The 17,830-nt window shown below is 45.4% G+C and overlaps 1 protein-coding gene across 34 annotated transcripts in view; it reads left to right on the top strand.

Annotated features, from left to right (window-relative positions):
• SORBS1 (sorbin and SH3 domain containing 1) overlaps positions 1–17,830 on the top strand; it is a 151,451-nt gene that overhangs the window by 52,701 nt on the left and 80,920 nt on the right. For 23 of the 34 annotated variants that reach the window (XM_081864151.1, XM_081864139.1, XM_081864138.1 and 20 more), the window contains 4 exons: positions 4,226–4,252; positions 4,374–4,486; positions 12,097–12,885; positions 13,463–13,870. In XM_081864151.1, coding sequence (XP_081720277.1) covers positions 4,226–4,252; positions 4,374–4,486; positions 12,097–12,885; positions 13,463–13,870 — 1,337 coding nt within the window. Of the gene's footprint in view, positions 1–3,936; positions 4,026–4,225; positions 4,253–4,373; positions 4,487–12,096; positions 12,886–13,462; positions 13,871–17,830 lie in introns of those variants that run through there. The other 11 variants (XM_081864130.1, XM_081864121.1, XM_081864129.1 and 8 more) reach the window with 10 other exon arrangements.

The raw sequence follows: 17,830 nt of genomic DNA, 5'->3' as shown, positions 1-17,830 counted from the left end.
CACTGTGGGTTAAACCACAGAGCCTAGGACTTGCCGATCAGAAGGTCGGCGGTTCGAATCCCCACAACGGGGTGAGCTTCCGTTGCTCGGTCCCTGCTCCAGAAGCGGCTTAATCATGCTGGCCACATGACCCGGAAGCTGTACGCCGGCTCCCTTGGCCAGTAAAGCGAGATGAGCACTGCAACCCCAGAGTCGGTCACGACTGGACCGAATGGTCAGGGGTCCCTTTACCTTTACCTTACTTGAGTTTAAAGACCTCTAGCCTTTAAAAAAAAGGATTTCAAAACTAACTCCATTTTTAAACAAAAAAATTAATTTACATGCTTGAAATGTGGGCTGTGTTTGGCTTTTGAAATTCAGGTTTCTTAAAATACAAATTGCAACGAGCAACTTTTTATCCTGCTGAAAACCGAATCCTAGTTGTGGAATGTGACTGAAAAAGAGCAAAAATGTCAGTGACACGTCACATAGTTCAGTGTCATCATGCACATGTCTGCATTAGAACTTAAGCAGTAGCACGAAACCCCCCCTTTTAGAAATTCAGAATGTGCTGTTTCAGATCTCAGCTACGTGAATTTTTGAATTCAGTAGTTTTGTATTTTTAAAACACAGTGTTTCGGAATGAAGTTAATTTTTTGTTCAGTTCTAAGCTTGAAATGGATGTGTTTTCATTGTGATGCTCCTTTACGGGGGGCAAAGCATCTTCTGCCCCCAGATGACTATGCTCTCTCACCGCAGTGGCATTTTGTCGTAGGCAGTATTCCCAAGTTGACTTTGTTGTCATTAAAGCTCTGCCTCCCTTTAAATAGCAGATCCGTAATCGCAGTAAACAAGCAAAGGCAATAAACAATGCTCAAATAAGTAACTGACCCTGATAGGACAGGATTGTTCTTGAGATGGAATTTGCAGCAGGTACAGAGGAGGAACCGAAGCACTTTTTAAACCAATGTACAGTATAATGAATTTATGGAATATTTGCTACCCTACAAGATATGGAGATGGCCATTGCCTTAGATGGCTTCAACAAGGAACGAGTCAAATTTATGAAGGGTAACATCTATCGGCTGATTGCCGAAGAATTGATGCTTTTGAATTATGGTGCTGGAGGAGACTCTTGAGAGTCCCATGGACTGCAAGAAGATCAAACCTATCCATTCTGAAGGAAATCTGCCCTGAGTCCTCACTGGAAGGACAGATCCTGAAGCTGAGACTCCAATACTTTGGCCACCACATGAGAAGAGAAGACTCCTTGGAAAAGACCCTGATGGTGGGAAAGATGGAGGGCCCAAGGAGAAGGGGACGACAGAGGACTGTTCTCGAAGCTACCAGCATGAGTTTGACCAAACTGCGGGAGGCAGTGGAAGACAGGAGTGCCTGGCGTTCTCTGGTCCATGGGGTCACGAAGAGTTGGACACGACTAAACAACAACAACATGAAAACAGCATTGAAGAGCTGTCCAGACACAAAGGCTGTACAGAAAGGTTTTGAATGTTTAAGGAGGCACAGTTTAGTCAGCAAGAAATATCTGTACTGTCCCTTAAAGCTTGGAAGAAACTGCAGACAGCACAAAACACTATGCTCTCTCTTGGGAACATCTGTTTCCCCTTTTTAATTACATCCAGGTTGAGGAAAGAGTCTGGTGCAACTCAAATGCTCACATTATGAATTAAACATCCTGATACAGTTATTATGTTCTACCCCTGAGCTTCAAACACGCTTCATCCTCAATCTTACATCTTCAGGTTTTTAATAGCCGTATGTTTTTACTGCCCAACCACCTACTTCATCTAAACAGTTGGAATAGTTAAATAACTATGACAGTTTATATGATTCTAGTAGTTCAGGCTCTTTTTTATGTGTGATAATTGTTCAAATGTGGTACCAGGGGCTGTGACTTGAATGGAAAGAAACATAATGCATTCCATGCAGCATATTTAATCCCTTAAATGGGCTTGGGATGGTTGTGATTATTTATTTGGCGACATGTGCAGGAACAAGGGGGAAAGTACAGGTGCTCAAACACTTTCAACTACCGCAGAGAATCCAGTTAAAAGAAGAAGGAAAAGGATAGAACATTAGCACAAATTCCACTGGATAGTTCTTATTGCTGTTTTCCTCTTTCTTCTTTTTAAAGCCTTCTTGATTGATTACTTTTCACCACAACTGGGCTCTGAACACATTGCCAGCTTAAAATAAAGCTGCTTCATTCCTTTTTCTCAATTCAGATCAAAGCTGGCTCGGGAGGAAATACGTAAAAATGCAAGAACAACAGAATAGATACGGATTGCAGCTAGTGTCACCCAACCGCCGTGCAGTGCAAGAATCTTAGCTTTAAAGCATCCATGACAGATGGCCCCTGCTCAAAATCTTTCAGGAGAGGAATTTCAGCTTCTTGGGGCAAGTGGCAGAGAGCAGGAAGCTGAGGAATATTGTGCTTGGCTGAGAAAAGAAGCAAAGTTTCTCCAGTTCAGTCCATGGGCAAACTTGAGTATGTTAAACACTACTAAGGCGGATGTTATGTACTGAGTTGAATAGGATCCAAATGCAGCAGTCTGATTGGTCCTAGAACAATAGGATTCAGAATGCAGCAGTCTGATTGGTCCTAGAACAATAGGATCCAGAATGCAGCAGTCTGATTGGTCCACAGGAGCCACCCAATCCAGCTCCAGGTGGAAGTGAATTCGCAACCTGATTGGCCTACAGGAGAATCCTGGAATTAGCCAATCACATGGGGCCCACTGTGTAAATAATGTAAATAAAGCAGACATTCTGGGGGAACTTCCATTCCTCCTCACCACTATGAGCTGAATAAAGAGGATGAAATCCACTCTCGACTCCCGAGTATATTTCAGCGGAGATCCCCTGCTCTCTTACTTCAGAGTAAGCCCCGCTGCACTGAACACTGGGGGAGATGTTCTTCCGAGCATGCAGCTCATGCTCAGGTTTGCCGGTGGATAATTTGAACTGCTTTCTTATTTTTTCGCACAGAGGATGCTGCCAGAAAGCTTCCACTGTCTCGTGGTGGGAGGAGGGAACAATTACCAGAAATGATTGCACATCTGCGAGGGAGAAAAGGGAGGAGAATCATGCCCACCCTTTTGACCGTGCAAAGTAGAATGTGTGTGGATGGGGAGAAGCATTGAATTGTGTAGCACTCCCCAGTGGGCGTAGATGCCCTGTTGAAATTCCAGATAGAACGTAAAATAGAAAAGCCGCAATCGGAAAGTACTTAGTGCTCTGCATCAGAGCCCTAGTTAAGCCACCTGTCTCAGTTTATCTCCCTCGCTTCCTTTCCCCTTCGTCCTCTTCTCTGCACAACGTCATCCCTCCCATCCACGCCACCCGCTGTCCTTTTTATTGCTGATGGCTTCCTAAATTTCCAGCAGTGAGTCATTTACAATGGAAAAGGATCATTGTGCTGACTCTCCCTTTGGAAAATGCCTGCCGGAGCCAGGAGGCTGCGTTTTGCATGTGCATCAACAGGGGGTTGTGGTGTGTGTGTTTGTGTGTAGTGGCACCAAAACCAGGTTCTGAAACATCTTGGAAAGGGAGCCAGTGAGAGTTCTGAACTCCCCTGGGATCTGATTAAAAACTTTCCTCTGCTGCGGCAAATTTGTTCCTAACCCTCAAAAGAGAGTGTTTGTTTGTTTGTTTGTTTGTGGTTTCCATTCTTAGGATCTCGCAGCAACGTGCGTAAGGCCAGCATGTAAATAGAAAATACTGTGTCACACCTTGTGGCCCAGACTCTATAAAGATGGCACATGTTGTACCAAGTACTTCTAAATATGTTTGTTTGTTTGCGGCTCTCTCTCCCATCTCCTCCGGCAGGGTTAAGAAAGGGCAGATTTATTTTCCACCCCTTTGCCTACATCTCCGTTTGAAATATTGAAGCCCTGCACTTGCAGCAGTGTGTGGCATTTGGGCTCCATACTGAGAGCTCCGACTGCCTTTTTGACTCTGGAAGGAAATGTCAATGCACAATTGTTTCTTCATCACTCTGAATGAATTGCCTTGTGTTTACAAAGGTCAGGAACGGCGAGGGAATCATGTTTCTATGGAAATTAGGCAGCCTGAGCTCTAAGTATCCCATGCGCAAAGTGGACTAAGTTCTTAACTCTGATTGGTAAATGCACCCCCCCCCAATGTAACAGTTGATTGTGGTGTTTTTTTCCTAATTCCCTCCCTTCTTTTCATTTTCTCCAATGCTTGCCACGAAATGCTTAAGGTGTAGAGCCAGGAACACCCGAAACAGGTATTTACTAAACGCTTCAATTTCTTACGGTTTCCGCGGCACACCTCTTGGTTGCTTAAGCAAGCACAAAACCTTGTCTGTTTGGTGCAGCTCTAGTAATATGAAGTTCTTCGTTTTGCAGATGATTGGAGGTTACCGCTTAGTGTCGACTCCAATGGGGATGCTCAGTCCTCTGCTCTGGCTGCCAAGGGCTACCGCAGTGTGCGGCCAAACCTCTCTGAGAGCAAACCACATGTGAGTACCTGCCTAAAAAAATCCTTATGTGCTAGGAAAACTTTTGAGCCAAAGTAATGAAGAGTGAAGAGACCTGTGCCATTTCCTGGCTGTGGTTGGGTGGGGAGCTTTTGTAATTCCCTTTTAATGGTTTGTAACAAGGGGTTGCGGGTGGCGCTGTGGGTTAAACCACAGAGCCTAGGGCTTGCCGATCAGAAGGTCAGCGGTTCGAATCCCTGCAACGGGGTGAGCTCCCGTTGCTCAGTCCCTGCTCCTGCCAACCTAGCAGTTCGAAAGCACGAAATGCAAGTAGATAAATAAGTACCGCTCTGATGGGATGGTAAACGGTGTTTCCGTGCACTGCTCTGGTTCGCCAGAAGCGTCTTAGTCATGCTGGCCACATGACCCGGAAGCTGTACGCCGGCTCCCTCGGCCAATAAAGCGAGATGAGCGCCACAACCCCAGAGTCGTCCACGACTGGACCTAATGGTCACGGGTCCCTTTACCTTTTTAACATGAGCATAATGCCAGGGAACATCTCTCATGTCTGTTCAAATAAAGAGGTAGCTGTAATTGGTGGAGAGCACCAGAAAAGGGCAAATTTCCTTGTTTGTTTTCCTGTTCAGCAGTAGTCTTCTTCTACTTGAGATCCATCTTTAGCCCCAACCTGCAACATGGACCCAGTGTTTGTTTGTTTTTTAAGTCAGTGTGGACTTGGAGATCACCGAGTCCAGAATGCTATTACAGCATCGCTAAGATCCAGCCATCAAGCAGGGGAGACTGTCCCAAGGCAGGCTGTTCTACTGTCAAACAACCCTTACCAGTAGGAAGGTTTCTCCTACTGCTCAGCTGAAATCTGCTTCCATGCCTTTTCTGCCTAGAAATTCTACCCCTTCCCTCTGGAGCCACACACACAAAGACGTTTGCTCCATCTTCTCCCTGCTGGGTGTTTGAAGACTTGCTGTCCTGTCTCCCCTTAACCTTAACAAAGGTGTGAGTTATAGGATTTTTCCAGAAAGGGAATTTGAGGCTTTTTTGACATTGCCTTCTCCTAGAACTGTACTTGGTCAGCAAAAAGGAACCAACGTCCTTCTTGATCTTGATTCTTGGCTCCATGTGTGTAATTTCCATTACTGAATGAAGCAAAGTAGGGGAAACCGCAGCTGTTCTCTCCCGCTACCAACCCTGCCTGTCCTTTGCCACAAACTGGATTCTTGGTCAACCAGATTCTTACTGTGCCACCCACTATGTCTGGATTGCAGGAACCATTAAGTTCTGGGTGGCTGTGCTATAGCTGGTGACAGGCAAGCTCTGCTTCGTTTTATTCAGAACAGGGTCACTCATTATGAGCACCGTTGCAGAACACAGGATTTTGTGCGTGAGAGGACAAGCTTGATTCATAATTTTGGTTGCCTTCTTTATTACATTGCCTTAAAATTTTGCTGAGTTGCATCCAATGTTGCTTGCTTTTGCTTTTGTTTTTTTTGGAAGCAGAAGGAGGCCCTCACTAATGGAAGAGGCAGTGAGGGAACTTTTTATTTTTTAATACCAAAACCTCCTTCGGGGTACAGTCCCCCAATCATCTGGAGCAGATTTTCACAGGGCTGCAGGGGGGATGGAAAATATCTCTTTCCCTTCCTTCATCAAAGACATCTGTTGGATCAAAAGCGGTTCTGTGAACTGGAAGGGCACAGTCTGATTCAATTCAGTCTGGTGGTTATTTTGTTTTCGTTTTTGTCCAAATCCTGAACCCCAGTCACACCTCAGACAGTTTCTAAGTGCTTCCAAAAGCTAACATTCAGTACATTTGAGAGGAAAATTGAGAAGCTATTGGATGTTTGGGTTGTAGACACATTATTTGGTCACACAAGCTCACTGGATACACAACACCTTCCCTTCCCACCCTCAGAAAGTCTCTGGACTTCCCAGTTTCCAGAAGCCTTAAAAAAACCCTTCTTGGGGGGCATTTATTTCACTATGTCTGAGCTGTGGTTGGTGCACAGAGCTCAGGCAAAAAAATAGACGTGAGCTAAGATTGCATTCTGCACATGTGTAGGACCCTGTTTTATATTCCAAGCTCTAGTAGAACTTATTTTTACAACCAAGTTTTATTTAAAGTTTTCCACTACAGTAAAAAGCATACTAATCTAAAAAGAAAAATAGAAAGGGGGGGAGCAAGAAAGGAGGAGAGTAAAGAAGAAAAGAAAGGGGGAAACAAGGGAAATGAAATTACAAAGTCCTCTATCAAAATTAAGTCTTAACCCTTATTCCGCACATGGAAAAATGAGCCCATGCAGCTCTCACCTGGGACCCTCGCCCTCGTCCCCCAGCCTCCCACCCTAGGAAATGCTCTCACACACAGGGTTCTTCATCTTCGATCCTGCGTGCATCTTCCTCGATATGAGAGGAGGAACTTCAGGTTACAGAACATAGCGTAAGTGTGACGAGAAGAAGGAAGAAGAAGAAATAATAATGAGATAGAAGAAAGTGAGATATAAAAAAGGCTAAAAAGAAAGAAATAGGAAGGGATTCCAATTATCTGCCTGACAATTATGTATACAACACAACAACAACAACAACAAACAAGAACAACATATTATTTATATCCCGCCCATCTGTCTGGGTTTCCCCAGCCACTCTGGACGGCTCCCAACAGAATATTAAAAACATGATAGCACATCAAACATTAACAACTTCCCTAAACAGGGCTGCCTCCAGATGACTTCTAAAAGTCAGGTAGTTGTTTATTTCCTTAACATCTGATGGGAGGGCGTTCCACAAGGTGGGTGCCACTACCAAGAAGGCCCTCTGCCTGGTAACAATGATTCAAAATCTTCAAAGTCTGCACTCCAGGATAATTTCAGGATGCACTGTTGGGTAGCTATGTCTCCATCTGCTGTAGCAGAATTTGTGTGCAAAGTGGCATTCAAGTCTTCATAATCTCAGTCACTGCAAACTAGGCAAATTCATATATGGAACAAGATCACCAACATGAGCAAAGTTTTCAGTAACATGCCTGACGTCTGAACTAGGCACTATAGGTAACTTTCCCTCAAATATTCTAGATTCAGGTAGGTAGCCATATTGGTCTGATGCAGTCAAAATAAATTAAAAAATTGTCCAGTAGCACCTTAGAGACCCAACTAAGTTTGTTCTAGGTCTAAGCTTCCGTGTGCATGCAAACTTCTTCAGATACACTGAAACAGAAGTCACCAGACCCTTATATATAGTGAGAGGGTGGGGTGGGGTGGGGTTTTTCCCAGAAGGGTAGGAGGAGATGGGTGATTGTCCTACAGGAAAAAGTAAATACATCCTCAAATAGGATTTTTTAATTTTCCATGTAACAAGTCAGTTTCATTTGTTGAGACATTAGGAAGAAAAGTCGGAAAGAGGTGGAGGGAGTAGGAGGTGGGTAATTGACATGGAAAAGAAATATGAGAGAGAGAGAGAGAGAGAGAGAGAGAGAGAGAGAGAGAGAGAGATTGCACACACTTTTGTAAAGCAAGAAAATCTTTAATAATTAAAAAAAAAGTATGCTGCACATACAAAAAAAGACTTTTTTTTTAAAGGAAAGCAACCTCTTGATGGGAATTTCAGTAAAGGGGCTGCCATTGGTGAAGGGAATGCTTAACCCTTTCTCCCCTAGCTGTCCCCTCTTTTTGCCTAGGAATAGAATAGAATAGAATAGAATAGAATAGAATAGAATAGAATAAAAAGGACATGGGTGGCGCTGTGAGTTAAACCAGAGCCTAGGACTTGCCGAATCCCCGTGACGGGGTGAGCTCCCGTTGCTCGGTCCCTGCTCCTGCCAACCTAGCAGTTCAAAAGCACGTCAAAGTGCAAGTAGATAAATAGGTAACGCTCCGGAGGGAAGGTAAATGGTGTTTCTGTGTGCTGCTCTGGTTCGCCAGAAGCGGCTTAGTCATGCTGGCCACATGACCCAGAAGCTGTACGCTGGCTCCCTCGGCCAATAGAGCGAGATGAGCGCCGCAACCCCAGAGTCGGTCACGACTGGACCTAAAGGTCAGGGGTCCCTTTACCTTTACTTAAAATAATAACCAGGTTGGGGGTGAGGGGACTACTCCTACAGAAAGTTAAGTGGCTCCTCCACGTGGTTCCTCTGCATTAACTTGCAGTATCCTGATTCCTGAAACTGCTGAAACTGCAATATATAACCAAGAAGGTTAGGGGACAGGTACACAGGGCTGCATTTCATGTTTAGTTCCAGTTTGAGACTGAAACTGAAAGGCAGATTTTTCTGGTGGCATTCTTGAAGATATACGAAGAAAGGAAAGGCCCAAAGGAAGCAGGCGTCCATCTACAACAACAGCGATAACGAACAATAAACAGCAACAGATATTTGAATGTTGTGCTCTGGGTATTGCTGTTCAAGAACTGGCAAACTGGAGGAGATTTCAGAAAACAACCAGAAAGATGACAAAAGGCCTCTTCAAGGCCCATGAATACTACCTCACAGAATGCAGCTGTGAAACCTTAGACTGAAAAAAAGCATCTTTAGGGAGTAGTTTGGTTCTCGAAATGTTTAACTGTTTAATTGACTTGCTGTTCCTGTTTCATTAAAGGGAGAGGCATTCAAAGGGCACAAAGAAAAGACTGGATTTATTTGTTAAGCTAATACATGCCCTGTCCTCCTTTTGCAGTAGTGATAATCAGGGTAGCTTACCATAAAAATAAAAATTAAAAAATTGCCCCCCTGCCTTTTTTAACACCCCCACCCTGAACTATTAATCACAGACAGTTATAGGAAAGGCAAATGTATACTGGACATGAAAGAAGACTGTAGCATCAGATAACTGCAAGAAAAGGCTGTGCAAATACCAATTTGGGATGCTTTTGTTATGGGCTATCATGTCATAGAGCAAAGCTTGGTGTGACCCAAATGGTAACTTTCAGGACAAATAGCACCTGGGAACAGACTGTCAGGAAAGCATTAACCTCGCAGTCCTGGTCCAAATTTGTTCTCCTCAACCCCCCAAGGGGGCTGCTATTAATTTCCTTTTAAAATGCTGGTGATCTCATTCATTTTATCTCCTGCGTCATGTCTTGTTAGAGCAAAACGTTGAATGGGGTGAAGCACCAAATTCCTTCCAGTTGTATCGATAATTTTACTTTCAGAGCTGCTCACTGGTGTTTTTTTAAATTGAAGTTTGCATATATGGATAAAATCTCAGTATATACAGAAATCCGTTCCAGAAAGATTTAGAGACTTACATAGCCATCTTCCAAATAAAATCACACACAGTTTCAAACCGTATCTGATTATATTTTCAAAACACCCTCAATTTTATCCCAGTTTTTTTAAAAAATTGAGTGTTTTGAAAATAAAATCAAAAACTTGTTCTACAAGTTTTGATACCTGTTTGCCCCGTACCTTTTCAATAAATAAAAATTTGAGCATTATGAGTGTTTTTCCAGTTTCCACCAAACATTTTTCTTGTGTTGATTAATTTGATGTTTCCCCTCCCCCAGCGTATAATTTGTACATCAGTCAATAAATCATCAGGCTGCAATGTTATTTGTGTACATCCTGGATAACAGCTAATGACACAGGACTGGAGGCAAGTGATAGTTCTGAACCAAATTTCCCCTAATCACCAAAACAATGTTATTTGAGAAAGACTTTATATTAGAACATGTCCATCAGGAATAATTGAAAATAGCATTCAGATTGCAACATCTTGAATTGATTAGGGCAGGGATCGCTACACTGTGGGACCACATCTCCCATCATCCTTAATCACTGGCCGCAGTGGGGCTGATGGGACCTGGAGTCCAGTGACAGGTTCCCCCTTGAATTAGGACCACTGTTAATCCCTCAGAATTTACGAGACTTATTCTGGTAGAACATGTTGCAGTATATTCAATACTTCGAAGAAGATTAACTGTGGTACTTGAGATCTCAAAATGACAGCTATTGGTACATGTTGGCTGATGAGACGATGAAAAATATCACCCAATTTTATTTTATAATCGATTTCGGTGTTCGTGATTCTTTGGCTTTTATGAAGTCTCTGCCATCTTTTAAAAAGAAACATTTCACCTCTTTTCTTTCCCCCAAGCCAGCTAAAGGAGTGTGTGTGTGTGTGTGTGTGTGTGTGTGTGTGTGTGCTGTTAAAAGCTTGCAGCAATGGAAACATAACAATGACATTTTAGTGGTCTGTCTTGTGGCACCCCCCCCCCCATTTTTTACTATGCAACTATTTTGAGTTCGGTGCAGAAGCTCACTCCAAATGGGGTCTCTGCTATAGCTGTCAAGCGTCCCTTATTTGGCAGGACAGCCCCTTATTCCAGCGCCATGTCCCGCTGCTGTCCCTTATTGATGATGTCTCTTAAATAAGCTACTGAAGGTAATGGGGCCCTTTCTATGTCCAGCTGTCCTTTGTCAACAACAAATTGTTGCTTTTTTGTGTGTTGAATATATGCTATATGGTAATTTATGGACCTGATAGGTATCTAAAGCCATTTGCACGCAACAAAATATGTATTTTATCAAAGTAATTGTTGACCCCTTGTTTTGGCTGCTGATCCCTTATTTTCAAGGCTGCTGGTCCCTTATTTTCAAATCTGTAAATTGACAGCTATGGTCTCTGCTAGTGCACTTTGTAATGAAAATCTGACTTGCTCATTGATCGAGGGCTTTCATTGGGTATCAACAAGTTTCACTCTTAAGGTTGCGTGGTAGATTTCCATCACTCTGCTGTTAAGAAGGTGTTGGTAACTCAATGATACGAGTTCATAACAGACCCGGAAAATGCATTATTGGTCTTTACATAAGCATTTTTCTTCAAAGGACCTCTTTGTTTTATGTACCTCTGGCTTTGTACAGACTCAGAAGTAATATTGTTGATTGTTTTGAGTAAGATCCTGAACTTCATTCCAATATCCAGAGATCCTGAGAGGGATGATGGGATTCAGAGCTGAAATTCACCACCTCTAAAACCGTGATCCTGAGAGTAAACTCCAGTGAATGCAAGAGGGCTTCTGCGTAGACATGGTTAGGATTGTTGCATTAAATCCTCAGGCTTCCCTGGTTAGTCAACTAAGTAGAAAACTAAACATGTTTACTGTAAGCAATACATAACATTGACTTCTTGTTTATTTATTTACTTGCTTCTTTATTTAATCATATCATCAATGCACACTGTGTTACAGTCAAATACAAAGTAATAAGAAAGAAAAACATATCTTAAATATAACACATACATATATAAGCAAGGATCACAACATAACTTATTCCTGCAATTTAATTGATTCTTATAAACCTTGATTTCAATTCCCATTCCACTCTCTCCCTGGTTTGGAAAGATATCGGATAGGAAATGCATACCATTGACTTCAGTGTGATAGACAGCTACAGCGATCTGGGCTTTGGGTTTTCAGCCAATACATGATACACTGAAATGATACACCAGCTCATCATGTGAAGATCTGGAAATCCTTCATTCAACAACGGGAGTGAATGAGCTGTGTGCCGACTTTGAAATTCCATATTAAAGTTTCGTTTCTTCCTGTTAACCTCAGTCTAATGACCAACTCATTTCTCTCTCTCCTCTTTTTCTCCTTTGTACGGTGCTGACTTTCTCCCCCTTTTGAACCCCTTAACTGGACAGACCACTTCTCCACCCCACCCCTCTCCTCCAAACGAGGAGAGCTTTGCATGGCAACCTCGCACCGGCACCGCAATAACTGTTCTGCAGCCCGTTCCCATAACGGATTGTGTACACCCTCATGCACCCAAGCCACATTTGCGACCCAGCCTTGAGGGCCGGCCCAGTTTTTCCTCCTCGCCCAAACCCTTCGTCGCGGCTCCCTACAAATCCGCCAGCTCCATCCCCGCAGACAGGGGGTTGCATGTTGGGCAATCGCGGCCGGGAAGTCGCTCCTTGTTACCCGACGCGTCATCCGAGCACCAAAACACCCTGGCGCTTGCTGAGGAACATCCGAGTGGTAAAGCTGGACTGAAACCCAACCACGAAACCAGAGCGCAGAAAAAGGTCAGCAGTCTATATGTAGCTTGTTTATCTAACAGCACTTGTTCGGCTCCCTTTGGAAATTCCACTGCCCGTTCAGATGGCCAAACACAAGGCGCCCGTTTTGGAGCTGAGGTCACTGTGGCACCAGCCTTCTCCCCTGTTTCCTCTGTAACAGATACTGGAAAATCTCTTCCTCCTCCTCCTCCTGCCCCTCCCAGGCCATTCTTTAATATTGTTCTCAGTGGAGACTCAGTTAGTTATGGTCAGAGCCATCCCTCCAGGACTCCACAGGCTGTTGGCAACACAAAGGCAGACTTCCCACATACGACTTGCAGTGAGGACAGGATGAGAAAGGAACCGTGCATTGCTCAGCCGCCGCCGCCACCACCCCAGCAACATCCATGCAAGGCAAAGGAGCACGGCAGGGTACTTTGTTTTCTTCATAACCTTTTTTTCCTCCCCCTTTCACACGGCTGTATCTTTCTTTTCCTTCTCCCACGCACCAGTGCCTTCCTTTCCAGTTTGGATGCCTCCTAAAATCTTTCCCTCTCTCCTGAATAACCGACAGCCTTTCCTTCCGCGACAGATGCATGTTTGTGTGGAGATTGCGGGTGCAAGGTTTTGGGGGGGGGTGCCTCAAGCCCAAATCATACCGGAGAGGTTGGGATGGGTGCTGTTCTGTGAAACCCCTCTGTCTTAGGCTAAAGGAAACACAGCAGCTGGCACAAAACTGCCCTCAGGTGATGACCGTGTATTCTAAGGGATTTTGAATTGCTTGATCTGTTGATGACAGGTGACCTGGAAGGTGGGTTTGGGGCCCGGGAGTTGTGTGAATTGTTGTTGTCTTTTTTTAATGGCCGCCGTGCAAAACGTGCTCTTTTGGGTAAATAATGTCGTCTCACGAGGTGTCGTCTCACGAGGTGCAGCATCTTTTGCATGTCACTGCACACCTGCACTGTTTCGGTCCCCCCCTCCTTGTGTAATGCCACCTTATCTCCCACAGGATGTGACTTGCTCTGCCGCCACCACCCCAGCTCATACAGAGGTTATAGTAGTGCCATTCCAACAGGTTTACCCCGACCGCGGGCGAGAAGCCAGCTCAAGCACACCTCCGCCGCCTCTCCTGCCATATGGCCAAAGCTCTGCATTCTCTGACAACACACCTGCTCCTGGCTTACTCCTGACCTTCCCGACATTAGACGATTTCATTCCCCCTCACCTTCAGAAAGGTTCCCAACATAACCAGCCGTCCTCTTCGTCGGGGATCGTGCCCCACGTTCGCCCGAAACTGCCTTCACTGTCGCCACCACCACCTCCTCCTCCTCCTCCTCTTCCTGAGCTGATTCCTCCTGTCACGGAGGTCTCAGACAGTGTGTCGGAGCCCGAGAGCACAGGAATGATCTTGCGCACAGTAAGCCTTGCCACATGCCACCGTGACGGCTTTGCTAAATTTATGCTCCCGGATTAAATGACCTTATTTTTTTTCTCACTGGCATACTAAACTTTGAACAAGGTGCTCTCTGCCAGCAGCATGACAACCGAAACCTTGTTTATGTGCTATTACATTGCATGTGTGTCTCTCCCCCCCCCCCCACACACTTCTTGCTCAGTCACCCTTCGGCCGTGTAATGTTTCTTCCTTGTCCTTTCCTATTTGAAAACTCTACACCAGGGTTTCCCCAAACCTTTCGGACTACGGTACCCATCATCCCTGACCACGGGTAGCTAGCGGTGATGGGAGTTGTAGTCCAAAAACAACTGGAGGCCCAAGCTTGGGAAGCCCTGCTCTGTGCCTTTGGTCATAACCAGGCACATCCCAACTTGGTGCCCTGCAAACGGTGCTGGACTACAAATCCCAGCCTCCTGACCTGATGGACGCACCAGACCATAGGAAGGGGAGAACAGGAAAAAAAAAAATTTTCTTGTTCTTCCCCTCTAAAACAAGGTGCGTTCAAGGTGCATTCACCCAAAGCCTCCGGAGTGCAGTGGGAGTTCCCGCTGCACTCTGGAGGCTTCAGGCGGCTACCTTGGAAGCTTGGAGAGCGAGAGGGGTCAGTGCACACTGACCCCTCTCGCTCTCCAGGCTTCAGTGAAGGCAACCTGAAGCCTCTGGAGTGTGGCGGGAGTTCCCTCTGGGCTCCGGAGGCTTCAGGTTCCTTTTGCCCTGCAGAGGCTTTGCACAGCTAACCCCAAGCTAGAAGAGCGAGACGGAGCGCTCCGCAGCGCTCCGTCTCCCTGTTCTGGCTTTGGGCTTAGCCGTGCAGCTTGCATTCGCTCTATAGGACGCACACACATTTCCCCTTAATTTTTGGAGGGGAAAAAGTGCGTCCTATAGAGCGAAAAATACGGTACTCCATTTTAGTGTTCCGCACTGCTTTAGACTACCTTCATGGAAGGACATAGGGTGGCTGTTTTGCCAATGTCTTAGGGCTTCTTCCTTTGTGGCAGCTTCGTATTCGCAATTTCACATCTGCGTACGAAAGCACGCCTGCCATTGTTGCGTTGCAGAATACGTGAGTTTCCTAGGCCCCATTTAGTCACCTGGCAGTGGCAGGAGGTCTTTAAAGACAGCTTCACATGTGATGCCTTTCATAGAATCATAGCTGGAAGGGGTTCTGAGGATCATCTTTGTGTGTGATAATTTTTATTATTACACTAAAAAATAATTTTTATTAGTTTTCGATTACAATAACTCAGTAAAAGCCTCATTGTCACAGTACCAAATTATAATACAATTCATATTTCCAATTGTTCAGATACCAAATTATATTATTTTGTTGGGCCTCCACGTGCTAGAATTGATGATTCGATAATTTACTTTAACTCTGCATTCCAAAAACCTATGAATTCCAGTTGCACACCAGTCAGAATAACAAACCCTTATATTGCAGCTGCAATTTTAACGACTTCCATTCACATTAACACATCAAATAATTTACAGTCCTACAGATGAAGTCTTCAAACTCTCTCTTTGGATTCTGAGCATCGTCTAATCCAACCCCCTGCAAGCAAGGAAGTTGCCCCATACGGGGATCGAACCTGCAACTTTGGCATCATCAGCACCACGCTCTAACCTACTGAGCTATCTAAGCTCAGTGAAGGCTTGTGGGCTGTCTCTGCCCATGGCAGGCTACCTATGTCCAGAGGGCCCCAATTAGAATAGCCAGACCTGGTGAAAAGTACTTTATGCCACCAGGATCTCCATACACAACTCTTCCAGCTTCAGGCTGCAAATTATGCCAGTCTCTATGGTGGTTTTCTTCTTCAAGATTCGACTTCTGCTGGCTTGGCTTCCTTGAGTCTCAAAAGGCAGCCAGACACAGCAAAAACAACAACAACAAACCTATTTTAATGATGGGGCCGGGAGCTAAACAGGTCACCTCTCTTCCAGTCCCCCCCCCCCCCGGCTTTTATATACTTGCTAAAAGTGATTGGCACTGCGGGTTAAACCACAGAGCCTAGGACTTGCTGATCAGAAGGTCAGCGGTTTGAATCCCCGCGACGGGGTGAGCTCCCGTTGCTCGATCCCTGCTCCTGCCAACCTAGCAGTTCGAAAGCACGTCAAAGTGCAAGTAGATAAATAGGTACCACTCCGGCGGGAAGGTAAATGGTGTTTCCGTGCACTGCTTTGGTTCGCCAGAAGTGGTTTAATCATGCTGGCCACATGACCTGGAAGCTGTATGCCGGCTCCCTCGGCCAGTAAAGCAAGATGAGCGCCGCAACCCCAGAGTCGGCCACGACTGGACCTAATGGTCACGGGTCCCTTTACCTTTTTAAAAGTGATTGTGGGACCAAATGGAGCTCTGGTGGTCGCTCTATGATTCTGTTGATCTTTAAATATCATGTAGCACAAAAAAAACCCCAGAGGGGCGCATTTGCATTTCCTGTGTTTCTGGTTCAAAGTGTTCCATTAAAAGAAGAGAGAGAGAGTGGGGGAGATGCAATTGAATTTTGACATTTTATCCCTCCGGGCATGTAGGAGCAGCACACATGGTTTCCCCAAACGCATCATCCTTGTGGCAACCCTGTGGCCTTAGGCTGAGAGGTGGTGGCTGGTCCAAGGTCATCCAGGGACTTTCAGTGCCCGATGTGAACACAGGCCATGCTGGTTTGAGCCCAATGATCCACCTACTGGCACTTCATGGAGTTGCTTTTACAGGAGAACCCAGAACAGGAATCCCCATGCCTTGAGATGGTCCTTCCTGGTGCACACTGGCTCATGCAAGTGGCTATGCATCATAAAGATGAGTAGGAGATCAGTATGAGCTGTATGTAGTTCAAATGCTGTTTATTGGATGTGTGGACATGGGTGGCGCCGTGGTTTGAACCACTGAGACTCTTGGGCTTGCCAATCAGAAGGTTAGCGGTTCAAATCCCCACGATGGAGTGAGCTCCCCTTGCTCTGTCCATCTCCTGCCAACCTAGAAGTTTGAAAGCACACCAGTGCAAGTAGATAAATAGGTACCGCTGCGGCAGAAAGGTAAACGGCATTTCCATGCGCTCTGGTTTCCGTCACGGTGTCCCGTTGCCCCAGAAGCGGTTTAGTCATGCTGGTCACATGACGCGGAAAGCTGTCTGTGGACAAACGCTGGCTCCCTTGGCCTGAAAGCGAGATGAGCGCCGCAACCCATTGTCGCCTTTGACTGGACTTAACCGTCCAGGGGATCCTTTACCTTTTTACCTTATTACATGTGCACACTCACAGAATGGTGGAGTTGGAAGGGGACCCCATGGATCATCTATTCCCAACCCCCTGCAATGCAGGAAACCTTTTGCCTGACATGGGACTCGAACCCACAACTATATGGCTATTCCTCCTCCCCCGCCCCACTTACAATTGTGCCCTAATTTTCTGCCACTTGCTGCTCACTTTGAACAAATCCTTCTGGTAGATTTAAACTGGAAATCTCAGGGTCAGTATGATCATTTCATCTGGACGGCCACCGCCACAAAAATTTAACAGCAGTTCTTATGTCAGTGATAACAAATAAGCAGGTTCTGCAGCTGGCTGCAGTTGGCCCAAGGATGTGAAGTCCTACCTTCCTCTCTCCTGTCTCTGCTGGTTCCTCTCCACCTGTTCTTCGCATTGTCCTGATGTCCCCGGCGTCCTGCTGTCTAACAGCTTGCAAAGGGCGGTGCGTCCTAAAGTTATTTCCCTGATCCCCCTCATCAAGTAATCCGTAACCAGCTTTCGTTCAGGAACTGCATGGGTTTTGCATGCCTGACGGTTTCGGTGAAAGGAACACCTCTTTTTAAAAGGAAGCATGGGTCTGAACACACAGATCTCTCTCTCTCTGTTTCTCCATAACCAGAACAGCTCACTCCTGCCACCAGCTGTATGTCATGTATTACAGTTTCTTTGAGCGATGCTT

The sequence above is a fragment of the Podarcis erhardii genome (genome assembly GCF_964252035.2).
Source record: "Podarcis erhardii genome assembly, chromosome: 5".
Taxonomy (NCBI): Eukaryota; Metazoa; Chordata; class Lepidosauria; order Squamata; family Lacertidae; genus Podarcis; species Podarcis erhardii.
The sequence above is the reverse complement of the archived record's forward strand: the minus strand, read 5'-3'. Positions and strand labels throughout refer to the sequence as shown.